At 33.0% G+C, this 27,776-nt stretch overlaps 3 protein-coding genes and 1 long non-coding RNA gene across 5 annotated transcripts; 2 read left to right on the forward strand and 2 right to left on the reverse strand.

Moving 5' to 3' along the window:
* LOC120194400 (transcription factor bHLH68-like) lies at window positions 1-2,427 on the reverse strand. Its single transcript, XM_039196712.1, has 7 exons — window positions 2,064-2,427; window positions 1,484-1,817; window positions 1,289-1,369; window positions 999-1,064; window positions 712-777; window positions 441-497; window positions 1-226 (listed from the first exon to the last, which is right to left on the reverse strand). The coding sequence occupies exons 1-7, from the start codon at window positions 2,264-2,266 to the stop codon at window positions 98-100; spliced, it is 936 nt and encodes a 311-aa protein (XP_039052643.1). The 5' UTR covers window positions 2,267-2,427; the 3' UTR covers window positions 1-97.
* LOC120194405 lies at window positions 1,530-23,159 on the forward strand. Its single transcript, XR_005522970.1, has 3 exons — window positions 1,530-1,540; window positions 4,352-4,363; window positions 23,056-23,159. It is a non-coding gene; the product is annotated as an uncharacterized LOC120194405 (long non-coding RNA).
* On the forward strand, window positions 19,894-27,317 carry LOC120194399 (auxin-responsive protein IAA27-like). The gene is made up of 7 exons (XM_039196711.1): window positions 19,894-20,564; window positions 20,660-20,874; window positions 21,129-21,270; window positions 21,446-21,507; window positions 21,618-21,663; window positions 23,237-23,247; window positions 27,286-27,317. The coding sequence occupies exons 1-5, from the start codon at window positions 20,002-20,004 to the stop codon at window positions 21,653-21,655; spliced, it is 1,020 nt and encodes a 339-aa protein (XP_039052642.1). The 5' UTR covers window positions 19,894-20,001; the 3' UTR covers window positions 21,656-21,663; window positions 23,237-23,247; window positions 27,286-27,317.
* On the reverse strand, window positions 24,499-26,142 carry LOC120194403. 2 transcript variants are annotated; one of them, XR_005522967.1, is made up of 3 exons: window positions 26,075-26,142; window positions 25,190-25,610; window positions 24,499-24,958 (listed from the first exon to the last, which is right to left on the reverse strand). XR_005522967.1 is itself a non-coding variant. In XM_039196714.1 (2 exons), the coding sequence occupies exons 1-2, from the start codon at window positions 25,300-25,302 to the stop codon at window positions 24,736-24,738; spliced, it is 336 nt and encodes a 111-aa protein (XP_039052645.1). In that variant the 5' UTR covers window positions 25,303-25,645; the 3' UTR covers window positions 24,499-24,735. The 2 variants fall into 2 exon arrangements, 1 of the variants encoding a protein (XP_039052645.1); XM_039196714.1 differs by lacking the exon at window positions 26,075-26,142 and having other exon boundaries at window positions 25,190-25,645.
* Window positions 27,318-27,776: the final 459 nt, after the last annotated feature.

The following is a 27,776-nucleotide window of genomic DNA, read 5'->3' on the forward strand; positions in this document are numbered from 1 at the left end:
GGTGAGCAATCGGCCTTTTAAAATTTTCAGCAGATCGACTGCTCATTGTGTTATACAATTCAATTCTTCCAAAGTTTGATGCTGAAAATCTACTAATTTAAAATCCGCCGCCTCCGAAAGTCGGTGGCCAGTACTGAGCACCATCGTTATCGGTTTCAGTATGATGAGTAGTGCATGATACAGGAACCAAGCACAGCCCTCTACTCCTCAAGTCCTTCGCCTTATCCTGTTATATAATTATCATATAGGAAAATTGAAAACACTGTGATAATCGCAATGATGATGAATACCTTTTTTAATTATAACTACTTTTATGTTCAACTCCTTTTTCATTTTTAAAATGGGAACTTTTTTTTTAGTGTATCACCTTACCCGTCAGCAGGGTATATGTAAATAATTATATATTGAATGCTTTGGGGAAATAGTTTATGGGTACTCACAGATTGTTGGTTTCTCACGTTTTGAGATGCGGTCCCCAAGTAAGGGGAGCTAAGAGCCTGCGTTTAAAGTCGGGGAGAAAGGAATTATTATTAGTTTTAGGACTTCCATGACTAGAGAATAAATATGTTATTTTGCAGAGAAAAAGCATGAATTATTGAAACTTGAAAACAACATGCTTTCCCTCTCACTGATTTCTGAGCTGCTTGGGACTGGGGCAGAGAGAAGCTTTTTTTTTTTAATAAAAGAAAAAAGATGGGGAAGAAACATCACCTCAATTTGATCGTGAAGGAATCTGATATACCCAATAACTTCTAACAACACAGAAGCAGTGTCGGTCTGCAAAAAAAGAGCACACAATCCACCAAATCATCTTTCAAACCCTTCTTAAATGTCAAAAAGAGAAGCCCTAAAACAAATTAAGAAAGTAAAGCAATTCCTTTATGGGTTTTATCATAAAATACAACTGCTTTTTCTGGTAACCTGTACTAACTGCTCCGTATTTAGTTAAGTTGTTGTGGCTTTATTGATGAAGGTTTAAAGGAATACTTGTTGCTTACCTTTCCAAATGGGGAAACTAACTGGTGAAGTGATGTTATTCTATCTCCCAGCTTCTCCTTTCTCACCTGGAAGGATTTAGCAGAAATATATGTAACAATAATGCAGAACAGAATCTAAACAAAGACTCATAAATGTAACTTAGTTTGCTTTAGCCTTTTGTTTCGATAACATGGGGGTACCTAGTAATAGCTGAAAAAGAATAATACACATTTGGAAGTAGACAATCAAGAACGACATAAAGAGAAAGTGAGAGAGCAACAAAGAAAGATTCTATATGTGTACTGCTTACCTTTTGAAGTGGTTGGCTTGAACTGGAAGATGGCTGAACCCTAGCCTTCTTGCATACCCGACCTGCGGCCGTGCTATTACACTATTGCCAAAACACACACACACGAAAATGCAAGTTTATCAGCCAAATAAATGCAAGACCAAAAAGAAAAAAAGGTATGAGATTCTTGGGTTTGGGTTGTTTTCTCTTTCTTACCTCAGAAGAATGATTTAAGCCAGGTTGATTAACCGTCGTTTCATGATTTGCCCCCTTGTGGTAAGTCAATTCTAATATATTATTACTACTTAAGTTAGTAATGCAAGATCTGGGAGGGGAAACTGGCATGACTTGGGACCAAGCAATCGCAGATGCTTGAAATTCATCATTGCTGTGACCCAAGAGGTTGCTATTTTGAGTAATCTCTTGCTTTACGTCAACAACCAAAGGAACCCTTGGAGATGGGTTTAGGATTTGGCTTTCCCAAATTTCCAACTTTTTAGGCTGATAATGACTTGTCCCAAACCTTTCTTCTTCCCCGGATAATCCTCCCCTAATCACCAAAAGAATAACCCATAAACCACAATTATTACTTTATCAGTTGAACCTGAACCTATATATGTACAATAGAAAGCTATCTTAAGAATAACTATCGTGAAAACCAGAAGTTGAGATTATATATGAAGGGTATTTTAAAAAGTTAAAGGGTCCCAAGAAGTAAAATTTATGGATAAAGAGAGAGAAACCGTAGAAGAGTAGCATGAAAAAAATAGTAGAGACGAAGTGGGGGAGAGCTCACAGGAGTCGTTGGCTCCATGACTGTACGGGAAGCTCTTGGAAATGATGAATAGGCAAAGAATTAGGAAGAAGAGTAGTAGAAGATCCAAGGACATACTGAGGAGAGAGGAGAGATGGGGGTATTGGAGCAGTAAACAAATTAGAAGAATGTTGTTGAGGTGGTGGATTCATGCTCCTCCAGCTAGGGTTTCCAGCTGCCATCATTTATTTGCTTAATTGTTGTTGATGATAAGCTTGCTACATCAATTTTCATACGCCTCTTTGATCCTTCAAAAAAAATGCTCAACCCCACAGATACACAACAAAGAGAGAAGAAGAAAAAAAGAACAACTTTTTTTCTTTTCCTTTTACCTCTCTCTCTATCACTTTGTTGAGTTTCCTTTGTTCATGCACTCAACCAAGCAGGCCTTTTGGGTTGCTAAAATCATTATCAAGAGTCTCTCTCCATCCCCTTGTTTGCCTTCTCAGAAAATGATGAAGAAACTTTGAGTGTATGGCATTGAAAGAAAAATTTTATACCAAGGGTGGGGTTGCTGTGATTCCCATTCGTTTCCTGCCTTGCCTTTCTTCTTTTTTATTCTTTGGCTTTGCTAGGCTTTTGCTTTATTATAAAGTGGACAGAAAAGCTGGTGGCCAGTATTTTCAATCCTTATGACTTAAAACTATTATAATTTATCCGACTTCTAATATGTTTTCATTTTGGTCCTTTAAAATAAGCCTTTTCAATTTACTCACTAAACCGTAACGGATCCACTACCTTATTGGTTACAAAAATACTCTTTTTATTGTGGTGACACATATCATTACCTTATTGGTCACTAAACTATTTCATATATATTCATTAACAAGTAAATACTTTCATTATTATGATGACATATGTCATCACCTTATTGATAAAAAATAAGAGAAATATTTTTAAACTTAAGATTTAATTCCAATCGAACTCATCGAGAGACCCCTATGATAAAAGATAGTAGTATTCTTCTTAGATATTTTTAATTCTAGCTATTACGTCTACAATATGTGTTGTTTTCTTAATAGGCTAAAAAATTCTAACATATATTATTTTATAATTACCAAAACAATTAAAAAAAACTCCAATCCCTCCGTAAACAATTCCCTAACACATAATCACTGCACCCAAATTGAGATATTTTTTACATAATTGAGAATAAATTATTAAAATAAATTCACGATATTATTAACTGCACATTTTATAAAAACATATTGATTATAGTATAAAATATAATATTTATAATTTATGTTACAAAATTAAAAATAATAATAATGTAAATTTTAGATTAATTATAATAAAATATATATGTGCGCGACCTTTAAAACTTAAGTTTTGTTTGAACATTTAGTTTGTTAAAAAATATTTATATGCACGACATCTAGTTTATATTAATTTAAAATTATTAAATAAATAATTAAGATTAAATTACAATAATTTTTTCTAGAAAGGTAAAAATTTGTGTTATACATGTAATTAAGCTACCAACAATAGGCATGTAAATGAACTGAACGTTCAGTGAACCGTTCGTGAACCATGCGGCGGGAAGTTCGTTTATGTGCGTTTATTTATTAAATGAACGAACATGAACAAGATTTTGTGTTCGTTTAATTAAATGAACGAACATTAACATAGGTCTAGTTCGTGAACGTTCAATTATATTCGTTCAGTTATGTTCGTTTATGTTTGTTCGGTTATGTTCGTTCATGTTCATTCATTTATGTTTAAGCCAATCTTCTTAAATCAATTTTGGTGACCAATTTGTAAGTATCTTAAAAATATTAAGTAATATGATATTCTGATGACCAACTCCATAATTAACCTAATTTTATTTGGAAAACCCAACAATATTAACATGGTTTAGTTCTTTTTGAACGATCAATAAGCTGCATACCCAGCACCGTCAACATCCACTACGCCGGAACCCTATTTAACTGCGCCACCAGCTGGTTATCCGATGAGCAAAGAGGAGTCCCAGAAACCGGTTGCTTTCGAAACTAAGTCCAAAGGTGATGGATTCCGGAAGGGATGTTAAGTATTAAGCACCGTTTCTTCTACTCAAATAATCTTATTTTCTTTCATATATATAATAGAGTATTCGAATTTACAAGTAAATAGTGATCATCCAGCAACTCAAGTCAGCTTACTTTGAACTCAAGAATCCAATAATCGAGCTCTTAATTTTTTTTTTGAGTTCGAGCCTTTTCGAGTTCGAGTTCGAGTTTCAATGTTATATTTCGAGTTCGAGTCGAGCTTGATAATTTTAAGCTCGCGAGTTTTCGAGTCGAGTCAATCTGACTTTAAAAGTTTTCGAGTTCGAGTCGAGCTCAACAATACTCGAGCTCGACTCAGCTCGTTTACACCCCTAGGTAGGGTCTCCAATGTTTATGTTCGTTTATGTTCGTGTTCATTTATGTTCGTGGTCGTTTATGTTTGTGTTCGTTTATTTATTAAATGAACGAACATGAACAAGTTATATTCCTTAATAAACGAACATGAACAAAAAACATTTTGTTCGTTTATTTATTAAATGAACGAACATGAACATACATCCGTTCGTGTGCGTTCGGTTCGTTTACAGGCCTAACCAACAAAATCAAGCGGTGCGGTGGATGTTATTTCTAATTTTAAAGCCGTGCAGATATGGTTAAGATATTTTTAACCCTAAATTATAAATTGTAAATTTCAGAATGGTATAAGATCACAGACTACTTTATCTATACTCCAACATCGAATGGGATCGTCAGCCTAAAACAACAATCTCTTAAACTTTTGGAAGTTGGTCTAAAAACAACCAATGTTAGCTTTGTCCAAGGGATCCTGTTGTCTTATGGTAGCCTAAATATGATTAAAAGAAAGAATATCCGAGTGTCTCTCTTAAACTATGTTCTGTGACGCTCTAGGAGCTGTTAAAGATATTTTTAATAAGGGTCCTGTTAAGCTTGTGAGTTTCTTTCTCACTTTTGGTTCGATGCCAATGCCTTTTACCGGGTGAATCCTGGGCCTACCTACATCACCATTTTAGAATATGTACAATGTTTAAATTATTTATATCATTTTTCTTATATACAAAAACACGTTCAAATTGACATATTATAATAACGTTATCAATCCAATTGAAACGCAATCCATTATAATTTTAAGATATTATGAGTATCAATTTATGTTGCTTGTTTTTTGCTATAAATTGAAAAGTAATTATTGTTTGAGAGTAAAAACTATCAGTATACGAATCATGTTACATTAACTTTTAGAAATGGAAATATTTCCTTTACAATTTATTGCAACTCGAAAGCAAACTCAGTTTCTGTATTTTATAAAACATTGCAATCTAAGTACGTTTGATTGTAAATAAATAAATAAATAAATAAAACACTGACAGGTTATGGAGATCGTAAAGGGATGGTGGTTGCTTAGAATAAGGAGCAATAAGGGTGGGCTTGAACGGGCCTTGTTAAATCCTGAAAATAGAATGGGGCTTTTAGCCTGCCACATTAAATTTTTTAATATAAACATACAAAATATAAATTTATATTCTATACAATTTATAAATTTTATTCATCAATAGTGAATCGATCATCATAAAAAAAACTTAAAACTGAATTCAATTATTTGATATAAGCTTTAATTGTGCATAAAATCTTCAAACTGTAATCCTTATTCGAATTTAATTTTTAAATTTTAAACTAATTTAGTTTTAATTCTTAAACTATTAATATCATTCTAATCATATTCTTTTATTTATTTATTTTTTTGACTAGGTATTGTTGACGACACATGTCTCAATCAGTTGGCAGAACTGATTGATGTCATAAGTTGATATTTTATATAATTAGGGTAAATTATGCTAATAGTCTCTTATGTTTTCGGTCTGATCGAATTTGGTAACAAAAAAAAAAGGAGAAATGGTCACTAACGTCATCAGTATGTCCGAATTAAGTCCTTAACGTTATTGTTTCATCCGATTTTAGTCAGTCATGTTAGTGACTTCAATAAAAGAGACTTAAAATAAAAAAGGGTTAAACAAAATTAATAGCATAGAGACTTTAACCAGACGAACCGATAATGTAAAATATCATTCCCCATTAAACTTTTTGTGTGTGACCAAAGTCAATCAAACCGATAATAAAAGGGACTATAGCATAGTGTACCCATACAATTAACTCTAAATATAATTATATAAAATGAATTCATTAGATATTAGCTCGAAAATAACAAGAAGCATTAACAAATTAAAATCCATATGAAATTTTAACCATTTAAATATGATTACTTGAAAGAAGAAAAAATTTGACCCAAAACACTACGAGGTTTAGGACAAAACTTGAAGGTTAATTTGGCGGCATTGCTCATTTACTACACGAATATGATTGTGTTGTATGTACAAAAACCAGCACCTCATTAATTGATTGATACGGCTGGATCTGCTTTTAGCAATTTGGGCAAACATGACAAAATTTCTCTCCTCCCCCCCCCCCCAAACCGCTTTCTTGTTTGAAGTGAGAAGAACACTGAGCATCGGACAACTTAACATTATGTCTTTACCATTTTGGTTTTCTTGTTGAATACTGACTTTATGGTTGCATCACCTCGCAGATTTTTACGCTGTCGGCGCACTTTGTTGGGGATCCGTAGTTTTGGTATTTATGTATAGGAAAATGTGTTGAGCAACTGATTATCGAAAAAATGCTATCGGCGGATATCTCATTCTTCTCTAGTCTTAGGCGTGGTATCGCATGCCCTTTTTATGTACTGTCATGAAAAACCCGTTGGTCTTCTTGTTATTGTTGAGGTAATTTCAATACTGAATTCGTATGTAAATAATTTTGTTGAGTATATAATGAAATTTCTTTCATTTAATAGGTGGTCAAGTGCTAGAAAAGATCATCGGGATTTACAATATGAATTGGAAGAAATTTGACTACTCATTGATCAGAAGGCTGGTACAAATGTATGTATTTAAATTTCATTATTTACTTTTAATAATCGTTATATAGTTAGAATATTATTTTGATAAAAATTATATATATTTGTTTTAGTTTCAATGGACTCCTTATTCTACTGAAGAAATGAGGATTTGCATCTCACATCACTTGAAATGCCCATTAGATGCCTAAATGGCGGTGGTCCCTCTAATATATTATGTTGTTGTCGAATGACATCCTACTGATAGTATGCTCCGCCAATTTGGTTTCGTACAATCTATTCAGGAAACACCTAAGAATCTCGAGGATATGCATATTATCGATAGATGGGGCAAAAAAGAAGTAGACTGGCTGCTGAAGCACATCGAGTGGGTAATGATATGGGAGGATCGACGTGGACGTATTCTCCGTACGAAACCCATTTATGTGGATCATTATTCGGTTATGGATGATTATTATGAGTGGTTCTACACGAATGAAAAAACGTTCCTACTTTCCGAGGAAGCACGAGGCGGGAGTATTCATCGGTGCCGACAAAGATGTCCACTGTCACAGAATCATCGTCCCCCGACTCGTGGACAGAGAGTAGGAGCTTTTGACTCGTCCTCAGTTGCAGCGCCAGAACTATCACAACATCCATCGTCTACACCGGTGTACATTCTACAGTCGTTTCAGATGTCATCGCAGTCATATCAGATGACACCGCAACCATTTTAGATGTCACTGCAGTTGGGTCAGACGCCACTGCTTCCATATCAGATGCCACTGCAGTCGGGTCATATGCCATCGCAGCTGGTTCAGATGCCACCGTCGTAGGTTTTATGACCCCTCATGGCATATATTATACTTTCATGTTTTTAGATCCAGCGTGGGATTCATATGTTGTTTATTTGACGGGTGAAGGTTCACCCCATACACAGACACCTCCAACGTACTCATTGATGTCGGTGTTTTCACAATTTTCTATTAGTGGTGAGATAATCACCCATACACCTCCAGGATCCTTATTCTATGAAAGTTATTCATCGACATCCGTCCCTCATCGATAAAATGTAGTTGCTAATAATAAAGATGATGATGATGAGAGTGAGGAGGAAAAATAAGTTATACGAAGAAATCTTCATCAACACGGACAGCTACCGCCCTGCGGAACACATTCAAGACGCATGCATCGATATAGTTGTTTAGTTTGTAAAGTTTTTATTTAATTTTGTTTGTTTACCAGTAATTGTAAAGTTTTTATTTAATTATGGACTTTTTATTTATTTTGTTGTTTATTTTTTATTATTTAATTGTTCAAATTATATCGTTTGCATTTAATGTTTTTATTTGGTTGTTTTTATTGTTTGAATAGTATCGGTTTTTGTATTTAGTTTGTAATGTTTTTATTTAATTTTCACTTAAGTAGCCCATTACGTTGTGATGCTCAAATGACATTAATTGAAAGTAAATGAAAATTATATAACACAAACTTAGATTTCATAAACAACAATCACAACATCACAACATCAATAGTTACTTGATGACAAAAGAAATGAACATTTTTCCTATTGTGTCCTAAGTTTCTACAATGCCCACATATTTTGTTTTCTCTGGACGTCGCCTAAATATTCATATCACAATAAATTCGAGTGGATTTTAGGCGACCAATCTCCCTTAACAAGGACGAATATGGTACAATCAGAAGCCAATTCTGAACCTTATCAGTGTCTTTCTCATTATCTATGGAGGGAACCCAAATTCATATACCTTAAATACTTTTGAAAGTCGGTATACGGGATCCACAAAATGGTTATAGTCTTGACGGGTATGAGAGCAAGCTACTAAGAAATGGGAGCATGGATACTTCAGAGCTTGAAAAACCCACAGTCACACCATATGTCTCGTAGATTAACTCTGAACGAGTTAGCTTGAATCCCTTGAAGTGATCGCAGCATCTCTGTGATATGAAGTAATTCATGGGTTCTAGAGAAGATTGTTACACATATTCTATTTGATGCATCAATTTTTTTTGTAGATCTGGAACTAATATTAGGTGATAGACATGATCGTTTTGCATCCAAGTTTGAGCTTGTCCCCCGAGCTTGGCAAAAAGCGCTCCCAAACGAAAATATGTCGATTTAAGCAAAGTCATTACTGGTAAATGGCGTGCCCCCTTTAAGGTCAAATTGATAGTCTCAACCAAGTTGGTTGTCATGTGTCCATATGATATCCACCATCATATGCATTTGTCCATATTTCTTTGTTGATGAGGATGATGTAATTGTATCCTTGTTCGTTCTTTCCTCGCAAATCTTGAAGCATGAACTCAAATGTTTCAGGTAATAGTTCGTAACCTGAGCGTCAAATATAGAACTTATTGTTAAGTTTCCATAAAAATGAAAATGATTAAGAAATAAAATTAGGCATTCTGACATATCTATGCGCACAAGTAATTAGCGCTCATCATTCTTCTTGAACTTTCCATGATAGTTAGCAGCAATGTGTCGTATATAGTACCGTTGTTGGAAATAGGGTGGTTGACATATTAGACCCAAAAAATCCATTGTTGCTTTGATCCCAACTCCACGATCTGAAATGACATAGATTTTTTCCCTCGTGATAGCATGTAAAAGTAAGTTTATGAGAAAAAAAGCCCAACAATATATATATTCTCATTCTACAATGACAAAAGAAACTGGAAAAAAGTTACGATTATCATCTTGGATAACTGCCAATAGTAAAACTTGTTTGTATTTCCGATACAATAATGTCCCATCAATTTGAACCACAGGCTTACAGTATTTCACAACATTAATGCACTGTGGGTCCAAAAAAGTCAGTAGATTAGCATCGATCGCGAAACACTCGATCAGTGTGGTATGCATAGCAAGTTTCAAAGTCGACAATTATCCCATGATTCAATCTGTGTATTACCCTAAACCAACTTGGTAATTCGTTGTAAGATGCAGCCCATTCGCCGTGAAGTTTTATAATGGCATTATGCTTTGCCTTCCATGTTTTACTATATGAGACAATGTACCCATATTGCGATTATATAACTAAAATCAACACCACAATAGCTATATGAGAGCTTGCTTTGACCATGGGCATGATGGTTTGGCAGATAATGTCGGAGCCCAAGTTGGGATGATCCTAGTTGATCCCTCCAGCACAACATGTGTGAGGACCGTTGTATACTGTTAGTTCTCATATATTGTTTTTCTTTTTCCTCTTCGATACACGAACCATCCAGTTGCATCCGTTATCACGTTGGACACAGTGGTAGACATACTTTTTAATGGTGGAACAGTCGACTCTGGACTGAACATAATTACGAATGTTGTAATTCTTAATTGTTATCACCACTTCTACTTTGGATGGAAACTTCATTCCTTCATATAACTCACCATCATTGACTGATGAGTTAAATTTGTAGTCACCACCATTCGGCATATTCACAAAGTCTGGCCTGCACATTGGACCATAGTTAGTTTCATACATGTGTGTTGGAGGTTCAGTGTGTACCGTATTTGTGGGAACTTCATCTACATCATCATCATCGGAATCCATATTGAACTGTAGTGATTATTGCTTAACGAATAGTCCAATCTCAGCACTATTTGCACCTCACTCACGAAGTGGTTTTTCTGGTAGAGATGAGGGTTCCTCCACGATGCCGACATTTAGGTCGAATAAGTTGGTAGTTGAATGTATCCCCTTTAAACTTGAAGGCATATGGACACCGAGGTCGAAGAAGCTCATAGTTGAATGTCTCTCCCTAGAACTTAAAGGCATCGTGTCAAATGAGTATTGCACAGATTGTTGCGTCAAGGGCATCTCCATATTTAGGTCAAAGAAATTGGCAAATGAATGTCTTCCCCTTGAATTGGAAGTGATGTTGTCGTACATATTGTCTATGGAGCCACATCGGTACATAACGTAACAAGTTACTGATGAATGTCTCTCCATTAAACTTGATGTGATGGTACCATGATGTGGATTTTTTATTAACGAGTTAAAATCATTACACATTACTTGAGTTGGGCTGTCAACTTGATCAACTTGTTGAACTAGCCCATAGTGGGAGTATAATGACATATCACGAGTGATGTTTCTCTTGGAGAGTTCGAACACTGTATAAGTTAACGGAAATACTGCTGTTGGAAATCTGTATTGAAGTGAGGGCAATCTTTTAGTACTTCTAACATGAACATTCCTTGAAATTTTAGTGATCAACTCCTCAAGAGTAATGTTTCTCTTGAATGATATTCTGACATAATGATTTGATATGAAGACAACACCAGTTTTATCTTCCCGAATTTCTCTATCATTGTAAACAATAGCTGAAATACGCGTCATTTTGAGAGTTTAAAAGATTGAGAGTCTTATATCAACAAAAACAATAGCTGAAATATGTCTAATTAAATAAATAGCATATGAATTAAAATATAAATTATTCCAAAAAAATTTTAAAAAAATTCACAATAATTTAAATAACACAGTTTCATATTGTTATCGTATCGATAAAATGTCTCAATGTATGATCCTGCCTTCCAATTGTACAACTGCAAAAAATAAAAAAAATAATTAATATAATAAAATTTTTTCAAATAATTGAATATAAAATAAATATAATATAATAAAAAATATTTTTATCTTATAAAAGCAATAACAAATTATAATTAGCTTGATAGAAGTGAGAATAAACAAGTAATTTGAGTGTGGTGATATTTACATTAAGAGGAGTTATTTATAGGGGAGGGTGATCGTTAAAAATTCGAGTTTTCAGGTAGAGTAATAATGAGTACCCAATAATTTAATGTGTATGATCCGTGCCTTCTGCACGTGTCAAACGTTCTTACGTGACATCAACTCGAATAGATTATAATTAGCTTGATAGAAGTGAGAATAAACAAGTAATTTGAGTGTGGTGATATTTACATTAAGAGGAGTTATTTATAGGGGAGGGTGATCGTTAAAAATTCGAGTTTTCAGGCTAGAGTAATAATGAAGTACCCAATAATTTAATGTGTATGATCCGTGCCTTCTGCACGTGTCAAACGTTTCTTACGTGACATCAACTCGAATAGAATCTCGCGAAAATATAATTAATGATCCACATTTTTTTGTTACCGTGTAAGAAAGGATATTAAATCAATAATATTATGAGAAAAAATATATGATAGATAATTATTAGATATAATGGTGATATTCAAGTAGAAACGCCCCTTGTAACCCTGTCGGTTTCTGCACCTTTTAAATTCTTGACTCTCTCTTATTATAACACCCAACTACATACATTGTAATTCGTGCAATTTTTTTTCTTCCGCTTATTTTCCTTTTAAATTCTTGACTCTCTCTTATTACAAACACCCAAGTACATACATTGTAATTCGTGCATTTTTTCTTCTGCTTATTCACTATTCCTATGAGCTATGCGGTAATGATTTGGGTAAACTATGTTCATAGTCATTTAACTTTTAGGATGCTTGTATTTTCATCATTCAAGTTGAAAAACTATGGTTTTAGTTAATATCGTTAAGAAATGTTTTCATTTAAGTTAGGCTTAATATCAAAGTTATCTCCCAACATTTATTAAAATGATCATTTTAGTGACTATTTCTTTTTGTCATTTTACATTTAATGTTTCATTTTAGAGTAAAAAAAATCTTAACATTTGAGAGAATAGTTATTTTGACCTTTTATTCTTTTTTCATGAAATATTTTACTCCCAATGTTTCATTTTAGGATAAAACCCCTATTTTAGAGCGTTAATCATTTGTTAACTAATGATTTACATCTACGAAAGAGATTTTTTACCTCAAAATGAAACGTTCGGTATAAATACTAAAAAAAAAGCCTGGTGGCTAATTTTGACAGTTTGCCTTCAAGTTATTCCACCAGTATCCTTTACATGGTAACCTTGCCCATTATTACAGGCTGGTGTTAGATTACATGGACTTCTCGTGCTGTTGTGCTATAATTATTACACACCTAAAACCAATTTATTTGGATGGTGACACTAAAACTCAAACCCGACAATGCAATCAGTATATGTGGTTTATCTTGGCTATACTCCATATACGTTTGTGTTTGTATACGTAGATTCCATAGCTTCCATTTCCAGTGTGCTGCTGCGATTAGGTATCCATCGTTCTCATCGTTTAAGAACCAAAAGGAATAGTAACTCATTTAATGCTTTAACCACTTCCTCAAGATTCCTTAGCATGGTCTTTTTTGTTGATTGATTTTGCCATGTCAAATGCTCAAACTATTATCAACAATAGGTTAAGCAGAATATGTCGATGACCATACAACAAACGCCTTTTTTATTACATTTCAAATGAATGGTCCAATCAATCTGCAAAAATATTCCCAGCTTTTAGTGCATGACAGATCCATGTTTTAATGTCCTAACCGTAGATAATAATTCCTGATAATGAAATTCATGGTCCAGGACAGGGTCATAAATATGGAGTTTTGTTGATTTATTTCTTTTTGAATTAGGGTAGAAATACTTAAACATCTTGCATTTCCTGCAAGTTATATTCCAGGGACCCTACCCCTATATCGTTATGGATGAGGCGTTCGCTACTGGTTTCACACACATCCATCCTTAACTGAATTATTTGTGCATATATATATTTAGACAGCTGTAGTGTTAAATGGAAATCAAGAGCACATGAAATCTAATTAATTTTGTAGGGTTAGTTAAGGATTTGCATGTCTGCCTGCGAAACAAATATCTAAGAGCCTGCAAAAAAAATTATGTTTCTTGTTTGTTAAAGATCATGTGGCCCTCCTTGTTCTAATCATTTTTCCAAACATTCTATAATAATAAGAGATAAGAGATGCCATATTTTAAAAATGATTATGCGAATTAATCGTTTAGATCAGTTCACGTTTAATTGTGTTCCGTTAGCCTCTCCCAAAGTTTGGTTTGATCTAGACTTGGATATCATCCACATTCCCCTCTACTGTTTAATAAAATAAAATTGATAAAGTCGTTGACAAAATTCATGGGTTGCAATCAATAATCAATACTGAATTCCAGTATATATTTATTTCCATTTAATGGAGTTACTTTTTCTAGTTTTAAAGTGAAATGAGTGATGGATGCGCAAGCGATATTTTAGCTTCTTTTTTTAGGCTGGGAAAGCATCTCTTAAGCGAGGAGACAATGGAGGTATTCAAAATGAATTCCTTATGCTCTGGGAACAAACTCTTTTCTCTCTGTTCATTGAAAGAAACCATTCTGGGGGGAACATGCCCACCATGGCAAGCTACATCTTGGTTTACATGCTTAGAAATTCATGTGTCATAACCTCTAAAAAATATTTATTTTGAATATAATTCAATATATATATAATAAAGCAAATAAAAAGTTAATTTTTTTGTCATTAACAAAGGCAGGAATTAAAAATGATAGAATTTAATAATAAAAATTAAATCTATTAATAGTATTATATGACTTAATGGGCTTAATAGTAATTTTACGGATAATATACATTAGCAAAATATTATAAATCTCTTTTTATTAATATGTCAGATAATTAATTTACTCTAGCCGCTTTCATCCTCCTCATTTTTTCCTTTCTTTTTTCTTCTTTATAACTTGTGTCATTTTTATTGATTAATATAATTTTTTTCTTTAATTTTGTTTAATCGACAACGGTATTGATTTTAATATTGAATGCCGTCCGCTAGTTATTTTTTCTTTGTTTTTTTTATTTTTTTAATAAAAATAATTATATATTTGCGACATGTTCTCTGACTTTATAGCACGTTTATCTCTGTCTTTTGGTAGCTTACGATTTTTTGCCATTGTTTTTATGTATCTTTTTTATCATAGTTGGATTTGACATTGTCACGACTGATCAAGATGACGCTTATTTGTTATCATAATGATCTTCCTTACTTTGGACCCTCGAATTAATTTGGATACATTTTTGCATTTGTGGATAGTTTTCTCATGTCGATTGACTCTGATTTGCGATTTATCGATGGTCTTTCAATAGTTTTATCTCCTTTTATGGTTCGTTTACCGATATAGTCGGATTTGTTCGTATCTTTATTTTATTCGAGTTTTTAGGTTATTTTTTTTAACATTTTCCTTCTTTGGTCCTTTTGTGATCTAGGTGACTAGTTTTTGTCTCAATGGTAATATAAAAATATCATAATTATATTTTAGGTTTACGATTATGTTTGTAAATCTTCATTGTAATTTTAGACATTTTCTACTTTTAATAAAACTAACTACTTTCTATTAAAAAAGATAATTAAGTTATCAATATCTTATAAAATGGTAATATATGTAATTAAAATATTTTTTAATAAATGGCAAAAAAAATAACAACATGGAACGAAATTGGTGATTTTGATAAGTAATCCTTTTATAAATTGAAAGAAGGAATTTCAAACGGGTATTTAATTCACTACAGGAATCTCATTTATTTTCACCTTTTTCTTCTTTCACTCCATCATCCATTCAGAGACAATGGAGATTGCATTAAATTAAGCGGATACGTCAATTCCAGGGTTTGACTGCTGCTTCAGCTTTTACCAACTTTAACTATCCAAACGTATAATAAAGAAAGAAACAGAAATGTTAACCGATATTAATCCATTTATTTTTGTCATAGATATTTATAAGAACTGGGGAAACTAGCGTCTATCCCAAAGAGAGAACCATGCATGACACGCTGCACAAATTTAATTTTGAGATTAGATCGTCTTAGAAACGGTTACATGTTCATTTTAATGGTAATCGTTATTTGGGCATGGACGGGCCTAAATTGGCAGGGACATTTGAGCAATCGTATGATGTGAGAGTTTAAGTTTAATTTGATGCATCTTTATACTTATATCTAATTAAAAATATGGTAGAATTATCGTATGAATAAAATGATTTTAGTAATTAAAAGATTTATTATTATACTTTAAGACCGTAGGTTTAAACACTGTATATGCCAGAGATATAAATATTTATTATTAAAGAATTAAAAATATTTAAATATATATTAATTATATATATACTAAAATTATAAAGATAAATAAAAATAATAATGGAATTACTATGCGGATAAAAGTTGACATTTTCCCCCATTTTTACTATGAAAAAACAAATGTCCAATCTAATCGATGAACAACTCTGTCAATAAATATATTAGTGACCACACAAATTGAATTTTCTTGATGTTTTAATAAAAATTAACACCAAATCACAGGGATCATTTTAATTAAATGTGGATTTTTCCTATCATTGCTTTTCAACTCGCCTCTGAGTTCATCAACCTAAAAGCCTATAAACAAATCTTTGCAGACTATATTAAATCCATTAAAGTTGATTTCTCCCATTTTTTATAATTTAACCCATAATTAATATTTTTTTTATAAAAAAAAACAGAGAATTATGGTACCGAGGAAGCATGTCCTCCCTGCAACTAAAGAAAAACTAAAAAGATAAAATAGAATAAAAAATTAAATATTCTTAGAATCAAAATTTATTTAATATAAAATAAAAAACTTTAAATCTATCATGTTAAATTATCAATAATAAAATATTAAACATGAATACATATCTCTTTATATATAATCAATATTATGTTAATCTATTAAATATTTATAAATTCAATGCTCATCAAATTATAAGTACAACTTATTATATTTACACTTTAATAAATATGATACACTAAAACATAATTAATCACTTAAATTTATTCATATTTTATAATAACATTATATATATATATATATATATATATATATATATATATATATATATATATATATATATATCCACAATTATAAATTTTAATCCCAACAAATATGCGTAAAACATCGTTGTTTGTACCTACCAAATGGCATCTCTTAGTGGGCGGCTTTCTTTTGGATGTTTATATATTTTCCGGGTAATTTTCAGAATATTTTACTTTATATAAAATTTATATATTTAAAATATGATTCTTTTCATGCACTAAAATATATAATTTTTTAAATTATTTTCTAATCAGATCGGATTAATTCATGAAATAAGGTTTAAAGTTGAATATAATATCAAACATAAGATATAATATTGCAAATAAATAAAAAGAAACCAAAGTATACATTGTTTGTAAAAGTTCAATTGGGCATGACGTGGCTGTAATTTTTTTTCAAATTATTTTAAGATTAAATATAATTTGAGTAGGCATAGTTAAGAATTTATACATTGCACAGATAGAATAAAAAAAAGGTATTTATTAGTAATTATTATTATATATATATTTTTTGATACACAGTAATTATTATTATGTATATATTTTTTGATACACAGTAATTATTATTATATAAAAGAAAACCATCTGCACTTTTTGATGTAAAATGCAGAGAATTTTCTTCAAGTAGTCCCACAAAACAATGCCATGGTCCCTACCATCCTTTAACATCTGATTAATATTTTTCCATAAAAATATTTTGGCCATTTCTAAAAATAAAAAACTATAAAAATGTTAATATAATTACATTTATAAAATAATGATTGAAAACTCACATGTAAGAAAGTTTTTCTTAAATTTCACAGTAGGAAAATGATAATTTTTAAGTGTTTTACTATATAATTCAGCAAACCATTTAAAAAATAAAATTAAAAAACAACAAAACAGTAAGTTAATTAGTTGAATTGGGTTTTTATTATATGTTATTTATTGGTCAACATGTCGTCCAAAATGTGATGGTGGGATCAATTTTAAATTTTTTAATTAAATAAAAAATATTTTGTCATGCAAATATTGATTTAAAATATAATAAAATGTTTATTAATTTTCAATTGTATTTACTATAAAAGTTAAAAAGTTTATCATCAGTGCGTAAAATATGGATTATAGAACAAAAAAAACTCAACCTTTTCCCTTTAATTTAGGAGATGGTGGGGTAAAAATCTGGATTAGGACGGCGGTCAAAGAGTCAAGGACTCAATGATTACAGTTTACCTCCGTCAACCCCAAAAACTAGACGCCATTATTTTGGCGAACAACACCATATGGTGACGTGGTAGCACCTTATTTGATCATAGGCTTTAGCTTATTATAGACCATCGGATCATAGCGCACGCGTGGCAATGGGCTGTTTATTTGGGATTTACACAATTATTACCAACAGATACTGGCGTGATAAGAAAAATATTTACCCCGACAACTTTGACTGCAATACTCAGTAAAAACATACGGTGTATAAACGAAGGGTTTCTAAACAAAAGAAAAATTCTTCCTCTTCTTCTTCTTCTTCTCTATCTGCACTGTCTGGGTAATAAACATAACCTTTTGTTTTATTATTGTGCGTTCGTGTGTTTCTCTTAGTTAGAAATTAAATGTTTATACCAAAATAATAATAATTTATGTAATAACAGTGATTAAATGTTTAGTTAAGTAGTGTTTTTCCCTAGGACCAATATTGAACCCTCAATTTTGGGCTTCATAAGATACCGAATTGCCTAAAACTATTTGCATGCTGATTGCTACGTGACAACTTTCCATGGAAAAATTTTCACAAATTTCAAGACAATTTATATTTTGTTTGTTTGTTCCGATTTTATACTGTCTTTTTAGAGATCTCAGAATGCATAGAACAAAATCTAGAAAAAATCCTCCATGGAAAAGAAGAGTTTATGTCTTTGGTTTACGATACGATGATGCAGAGTCATGCATGCACTGCTCTGAAATATAAATAAATTTTGTTCACAAGAAGCTCTGTTCGTCTTCTGTTTCTCGTGCAATCCCTCTCTCTTTTCTTTTTCTTTGCTCCTTGCATCCTTCACTTTCTGAATTTATTAAACTATTGTCTTATGTAAATAATGGCCAGGGTTGACTGTTGAATGCAAGCTTTTGTTTATCAATTCCACTTTTATGTTGATTAAAATTATTACATTTGTAAGAAACAAAATAATGTCATTTACAGATACGACACGTGAAAAGCCACACAATTTTGTTCTTTTTTATTGCAATGTCTTGCCGACAAATCAATGAACAACCTTTTTATTAACAAGAAACATTGAATATCTTTAAAATTTCTAAATAAAAAGTGTTCGGTTTAATTATATTTTGCACGAATACAAATTAAAACTTTAGTGAATCTGTAAACTTTAAAGCTATTTTAGAGGCATTCCATAAAAGGCTTACCAAAACTTTCCCTGTAATATTACATTATTACCGGCATATTACTAAAATGATTTGAGCTAAGGATGCCATGAGACTCTGATTGGTTCCAATCTGGCCTTACCCGATCATGTTAAGTTTTTCTAAATAAAATTGGGTTTGGATGGGATCGAATTTTTTAAAGGTAATGTTTAGGTCAGGTCGGGTCGGGTTCGGTTAGAGAAAAATATAATTTTACTTTATATATTTCTAGATAATTATAATAATACTTTTCTATGTATTTTTTTTCTATTAAATCTCTATTTTTATTGAATAAAAATAATGTTTATTATTATTATTTTAGGTCGGGCCGGGTTCTGATTTCATCTCACAAAATCAGGTCAGATTCGGGTCGGGTAGAGGGCGTTAAATTTTCGGTTCAAATCGGGTTGGAAAATATCCGACCCAAACCCGACCCGTGCCCATACCTAATCTGAGCGGACACAATAAAAATTATTAAAATACATCATAAACTATAAGATGACCGCATGATTTCATTAATAAAACATAAATATGATACTTATATACAAATATTAGAAAAATTATATAAATTTAAATTATTTTAAAATATAATTATTATTTCTTCACATTATGATAAAAGTAAAGTATACGAAATAATAATATTCACAAATTGTCGGGTAATAATAATAGGGTAAGTATGCATCTATAGAAGAAAGGCCAAATAAGCTTCTTTTTTATGCTTCATCAAAATACAAGCTCTCCCCCATAGCTTCACCAGACCTCTTCTGTCTCTCCTTTTGTCTCTTCTTACATTAGCTTTTGTGTTCTTCATTTTCTGTTCGTTGCTTGTATTTTAAAAAAAGAAGTTGATAAGAATTTCATACTTTGATGTCTACACCTTTGGAACATGATTACATAGGCTTAGCAGAGACTTCTTCAATGGAAAGAAGCTCTGAGAAGATCTCTTTTTCTTCTTCAGCCTCTTCAGTTCCCTCCACCGAAGAGAAAACCGGCAAAACCGCCAACGACACTTGTCTGAATCTCAAAGAAACTGAGCTGAGGCTTGGTTTACCAGGTTCTCAGTCTCCTGAGAGAAAACTCTCTCTCTTTGGTAATGACTTGGAGACTAATGATAAAAGTAACGGTTTTGCTGGAGGCCCACTGAAGAACTTGGTGTCTGGAGCTAAGAGGGGTTTCTCAGATGCCATTGATGGGTCTAATGGGAAATGGGTTTTCTCTATGAATGTTAAACCTGATGTTGAACTGGCTAAAGCTGCCGTCTTGGCCTCCCCTAGAGGCGGTTTGGACAGTAAAACCAATTCCCAGCAAGCAAGAAAATCTGTGTCTGTAATGAAAGAGGTGGTTGGTGTTCCACAGTCTCCAAAACCAGTTCAAGATAAAAACAATCTTGTTCCTCCTGTAAATGAGCATGCCAGTGCCCCTGCTTCAAAGTATATTTTTATTCAAACCTGTTTTTTTTTGTTTTTTTGTTTTATAATTTTTACATCAATTCTTGGGTAAGAAACTTGTTTTGTGTGTGTAACAGGGCACAGGTAGTAGGATGGCCACCAATTAGATCATTCAGGAAGAACAGCATGGCCTCTAATTTGGCAAAGAACAGTGATGAAGGTAATGGTTGTCTCTATGTAAAGGTGAGTATGGATGGAGCACCGTACCTGAGGAAGGTTGATATCAAGACCTACAATAACTACATGGAATTCTCATCAGCTCTGGAGAAAATGTTCAGTTGTTTTACTATTGGTATACCAATCCCTCAATACCATACATGAATGCATCTTTTTTTTTTTTGGGTGATAAATGTATCAAGATTACTCTTTTGTAAACGTTGTCCTTTTCTTAACTCTCAAAGAAGTGATTTTTCATTATAATTCTAAGATATAATTTATATTATTCTCTGATATCCGATATAATTTTGTTTTGAAACATTTTAGCATACAATGATTTCTAGATCAAGTGTACATGTTGAACTAAGTGTATGGATGGCTGTGATTCAGGGCAGTGCAATTCCAATGGACTTCCTGCACGAGATGGTCTCAGCGAGAGTCGTTTGATGGATCTTCTCCATGGATCCGAGTACGTGCTGACATATGAAGACAAGGACGGTGACTGGATGCTTGTCGGAGATGTTCCGTGGGAGTAAGTCCTCCTCCACCTACATAACCATTTTTTGTTCGTCTACTTATGTAAATTTGACGTTGCGATGTATCAGTGCATAATACCGAAGTACTGGCCTATGCTGATGGTGTCTGATTTCTTGTATTTAGTTTTTCTTACCATGTTAATCCCCGACCTTGCTGTCATTGTTACTCAGGATGTTCTCCGATTCGTGTAGGAGACTGCGGATAATGAAAGGTTCGGAAGCAATTGGACTAGGTATTCCTTACTGATTAAAACAGAATACATCTTTAACCTGAAAATTAGCTTGCTTTAGCTTTATTACTATTTCCTTTGATATTAAGTTGGTCTATTTTGGTTGCTTCCAGCTCCAAGGGCTATGGAGAAATGCAAGAACCCGAACTAATGCAAAAGAAACAAGCATTCAGAACTCCGTGCAGAACCTTACTCGAAGAACTATATATATGTGTGTGGGTGTATATGTATATGTTTTCAGATATTACAGTTTGATGTATTTAGTTGAATTAAGCAAAGAAATGGCTTTGTAATGGACAAATTGTGGCATTGAAGACATATCCAATTGTTTTTTAAGGTTGTCTGGTTTACCTTGTTTTGTTTAATCTTCATCTCAATTTGTGTACTGTGTAAATGGATTGATTGCCAATTGCCGATCTGTTTCTTTATTTAAAAAAGAAGAGCACGCCTGCCTCGGCCTCCATTGGAACAGTCGTAAGTAGTAATAACTGGGACAAAGGAATGGAAAAGGTAAGAAAAAGGCATTGATCAGTTGCAATGAATCTGAGACTCGGGTGACAAGTGTGGGAATTCCATAAGTGAGGTGTGCTTTCCCACTTCAACTCAATCCCATCAATTTAATCTTTTGCTTTGTGATTAGAACAGATAAAACAAGTGTATTTATATTATGAATTCTTTGGGGCCAAATTAAATTATATCTTAAGAGAAGATGAGAACCATTAACAATACGTCAACACTTAAATCTCTATATGAAAGTTACCACTAAACCAACTACTTGTTGACATATTTTGTGCGAATTATTCAGTCATTGGTTTCGTGCTACTTTACCGCTATAATTCCTTTAAAAAAAACAAGAATTATCACAAGAGCGTATGTGGTGATTGTCTTTGTTCCAACACTGATTGATTGATATCTATTGGACAAGTTTCTGCAAATCTGTTCAATTTGAGGCATGGAAGCAATTTCTTTGGGTTAAAGTATGAGTTTAGTACCTAAACTATAAATTTTTATCTATTTTAGTACCTAACCTTTCATTTTTTTTAAAACATACCTAAAATTTAACGTTAAGTTTTGAAAAAATTGAAAGTTTTGGTATTAAAACGGACCAAAATTGATAGTTTAGGTACTAAACGCATTAAATTTTTAATGGTGGGAGTACTAAAATGGAACAGAAACTAATCGTTAGGTATATTTTAAAAAAATTGAAGGTTTAGGTACTAAAACAGATCAAAAAACTGTTTATTTGAGAGGCTATATCTTAGGATAACTCTAAAATAAACTGCTTATTGAATGAATTTTTCTTTTTCATATTTGATGTTATTGTAGATTAATGAAATAGATGATAATATTATTCAGATTTACGGTCTGAATTATCAATGGTGAGCAGAAGTTATTCAACCGACACTCTTGTTCTTATTAAAACCAAAAAGAAAAAAAGAGTGGATAGTGAACTAGATTGATTATCCCATAAATAAATTACATTGGAAAGACATCTTAGCGTATGATCCTGAGAATTGGAAGTCACGTTTTTTTATTAAAAAAAGTCAACAGGAAAATAGTCTAAGCTTGCTACAGGGCAATGAAAAATATAGACACAAGTTTAATCTAGTGAAGCTGAAACATTCCTAATCCTGGATAATTTCATGATTCTAGTTTGGAAATTTGCAGATAGCCGTCTGCGTATATCCATTAAATACAGATCTCTTGAGCCGCTGAAACATGCGATACCGGCCATCTTCAACAATAGGTGTTGGTGCACGGGCAGGATTATAGCGAGTATGGTGGGTGAGGGAAGGACCAGCTGCTGCTGGTAGCTCATCAAGGATCGACTCAACAAACCTGCTATTTTGAAAATGTTCGGCATAAGAGATTTGGGTATTGTTGTGGCTAAAGTTATCCCGCATCTCTCCTCTAACATCCCACCATACTTCATGTGGCCCACACAATTCATCTGTATCCACAGCCTTCTCCCAGAATTTTTTAAAACCCCCGTCATTTTACTCACGAACTGATATACAAAGACTTCCTTTTATCTTTATTGGAGTCTAACTATTCTCGGTTCTGTTTTATATATGTTTTGACCAGCATGAGTTATACTAGTTATAATTTCCAGGAAAAGCAAATAAAAAGAACCAATCAAGACATAATGGCTTTGTAACAACATTCAACCCTTCTAGTCTGACTCTGGTCTAGTAACATATGTTATTCACTGCAATCCAAGAGCTCGCAACACGATTGGTTATGCAGCAATCAAACAATGAGAAGATGAACAGAATGGTAGGCAACTAGAAACAAGTACACATTTACGAGGAGAAATTATGCAAGAACAGACCACTCGAATATTTAATCACATGACAGAAAATTACAATACATTTTAAAGAATAACGAGATTTATGGAGAAGTATCCTCAGTTCCCAACTATTAGAAAACCTAAGCATATACCTACTGAGATCTTGCTGTAGGTATGGCAAGACGGGGGAGTACATGCTTGGAACTCGAGAATTTGGATAAGTAGGGAACAACACTTCCTTTAATCACTAAGATTGTTTAACTGATTTTAATTTTAAATTTAATTCAAGTGCTTGGGAAAGAAATATGTTGTCACTTATTCTAACTTATTAATTAATTTATTTTATCGTATATGAAAAACAAATATTATCTGTGAATAAAACTTATACATAATTTCATATATAATATAAAATTCGAATCTCGATATTCAAATATCTAAAATTATAACCTTTATGATCAAGATAACGATGTATATAATTTCATCCTCATCCTTTTCTTGACCACCATGGCTTTACTTAATACTAGTTTAACCTTGGTTAACAAATATCATATATAATATTAAAACAAACTCCAAGTTGATTTAAGATTGGTTCAAGTGGTAATTAACTTGATATAACTTAAGTTAGTCTTGAGTTTGATTTATTGTGTATATAGAAAATCTCTACTGGAAGACTCACCCATCAAAACCAGATGTGCGACCCGAATAGATCCACATTAATCAAGGCAAAACCTTGACAACCATAAGGACAAGAAAAAATCTAGAAACCTTTTTTTCCCTTTCACTTAGCAAACAAGAAACCAACGAATATAGTAAGAAAACTTTATCCGATCATCAGCGACTTCCTCGGTCGTGGAAATGAAGTCCCCGAATCGACAGAACCAACCTTATCATTCACCGATATATACCCTTTCCAGCAACGGAGTTAATAAGTAGGGAGGGTGTCAATACTCCTCTAGGGAAGAAAAAGTACTTATGGTTGAAAGCAAAGGAGTATTTTGAGCAAACCTTCCTGCATACTCCGTTGACCATTTCTTTAACAATGGAATGAAAAAACCTGTCATCCTTGGAAGTTCCACCATTCTGAACCATTGTACCAATTCCGGATGTCTCAATTTCAACCGCCTTTCAATGAACTCCTCTAACGAATCTGTCTCCGCAGTCAAGCTGAAGCAAATAGAAAAACAAAACATTAGAGCTGCTAAGCACCACTTTCACCGGGCATAATTAATAAGGAGAGGAGACAGTAGACTTGGTCAGAGTCGGAGAAACATAGAGTTCCTTGGGAAGTTTTCTGCGGGTACTATCACAAACGCTATCTGAGTGATACAAGATCTTTGAAAACAAAAAACGTTGGTTTTCAACATAGAAACTAAAAGAACTGCTACAAAAGCTTACATCTTTCTAACTGGGGATGGATTGTTATGACGTTCTTGAGACAACAATATCTCCACTTCGAAAACCGTTTTCCACATAGCATAAACAGCTACCTGAAGAATCATATTAATCATATTAGTCAATGTCCCATCTCAATTCAAAGACAACTCACCCGATTGAATTCGGTTGCTGGAGAATCCGCCTTGGGTAAAAGAGCCTCATTGCCAGTATCAGAGGGATCACAAGGAGGGGGAGAAGAAACTGCTGACATCGGACTTCGAGATATACCCTTTGTAGAAGAGTAACCAGCAAACCATAATCCAAGTAAATTGCTCTTATTTGCCGTGAACGATTCCCCTGCAGCCTTTGGTAGAACTGTGAACCGAGTAATGCGCTTGAACTAGGCTTCCAGTTCCATCCAGTAGAGGATTTAAAGGTTTGTCTGTGACAGATAAATATGTTCAACTTCTCAAACCATCAAATCCATCAGTATTGGATTGCTTCCAATCTTCCATTTCCATTAATTCAGCCTTTAGGTTTTTAAAAAGTATTTTTTTTTAATAATCCAAAATGAATATTACATGAATCAGATGGATAATTTACAGTATAATATTTGGGTCTAAGTTCTGTGTAAGATAATATATAAGAAAAAAAGGTGAACAGACTTCATATAAAAACCAAAGCAATCAAATAAAAATGCATATTCTGAATCAGTTAAAAGTAAATAGCAGATGCAACAAATTAAAAATATTACCATAGATATGACGCAGTCCAAGGCGACAAAAACCAAATATATTTTTTTTTGGTTTTGTATCCTTCAATCCATTGAGAGAAGGTAATAGTTTCAAGGAGTAAATAACATTGAAGACGTAAATGGGGGAAGAGAGAGAGAGAGAGAGAACTTACGTGTGGTAGGAGAAACAGGGCAGTTGAAGAAACAAATGGGAGGCCATGGAAAGAAGAAGAGAAGAAAGGGACACGTGTGTTAGTCATTTAAAACTGCAGAAATTGAAGTTTCAGCACTTGTCGCAGGGAAGGCACCGAGATAAGTAAGTAGGTAGAGATAGTTAAAAGAATTCATTTTTTTAAATTACAGGTTAATGGTGTTACCTTAGGTTTTGTCTCCCACCAGTCTTTTCTTTAAAATACACGAAAGTTTGTCCTTTGTCATATTATTTTTTAATTAAGTGTCGGTTTTCTTCTCTTATTCCCTCCCTCATTAAAACACGCATAAATTACCAGATAAAAATAGGATAAATCATTAAATATAAATAAATTATAAGAACACAAAAATTAAATAAAAGGACACGAAGGCCTGCTATATTTCACAACATTTAGAACGCACACAAGAAGACGGTGCTGAGCTGATGAAACTACCTGTAATAGAGCCAGTTGGGCAGAGAGTGATGTTGACGTTTGTACTTCCCGTTCAAGCTCAACTATGTATCACATCTTTCTTTCCTTTGACCTAGCAGCAGACTGTTTATTTGCCCAGATTTTGTTACAAAGAAAAGGCGGCATCAAAATCTGAAAATATATATTAGTGCAAAAATATTCATCTCTGTTCAGGGAAAGATTAAAATCCAAATAAAATCCATTCGAAGGGAAGAAAAGTGCGCGGCGGAGAACTATCAAGATGCAAACGCAGATGGATAGAAAACCAACTATAGCTTAGGCAACTGCCCTAGTTTCAAGTTAGCTTCAAACTAAAACCAATTTATATGCTCTCTCAATAAACATATCTTTATGGAACTGACATCAACCCAGGAGAGAAAATAACAACATCGCATGGGGCACGTTATAAATATTTGATGCTTTGGGGTTTAACCTAAGAAAAATAACATCACGTGGAGAGCGTTGCGAAGGCTTAATGCTCTGGGGTTTGAACTAGAAAACTAACGTCACTGGGGCGCAATGCAAAAGGCTTAATGCTGGGGATTAAGCTAAGAAAAAAACTAACGTTTGATAGCATTAAACGATGCACTAAAAGAGGAAATCCAGCACCTGAAAGTAATGACTGGTCAACCTTTACCGAACTGTCGACCAGTGATGAACTATGCATCGTTCGGCGCTAATCAACAGTTGGAAGACAACAAGCATATGCGCAGACAACAAACCATGAAGAAGAAGAAGAAAAAAGAAATTAGAAAGAAGAAGAAGACAACAAACAGATGTGCAGACAGCAAACGAGGAAGAAGAAGAAGAAAAGTTAACGGAAGAAGAGTTGAAGAAGTGATAATGAGAATTTGAGACTTAGTATTTATATAGAAAAGGAAGAAGGAGAAGGAAGAACGTGGGTGTGAAGAAGAAACACGTGGCATTCTTGAATTTTTTTCTATTTTTTAATTGTCAACTCATACTTTTATTAGTGAATTAACAAAAGTTAACGGTCAAAGGACTTGAATCGAATGAACCGATAATGTAAGAAACCAAGAACACTTAATTAAAAAACCGATGACCAAAGTCAATCAGACCAAAGTTAATTTAATTTCGAGTTTCACTTAAGTTATTTATAAAATGATTCGTTGGGTTATTTCTATTGATTTTTGACATCTAAAATTAATACTAATTCGATAAAATTAACCGTGTCAATAAAAATATTGAAAAT

This window comes from Hibiscus syriacus, unplaced genomic scaffold (assembly GCF_006381635.1).
Source record: "Hibiscus syriacus cultivar Baekdansim isolate YM2019G1 unplaced genomic scaffold, ASM638163v2 tig00116997_pilon, whole genome shotgun sequence".
Taxonomy (NCBI): domain Eukaryota; kingdom Viridiplantae; phylum Streptophyta; class Magnoliopsida; order Malvales; family Malvaceae; genus Hibiscus; species Hibiscus syriacus.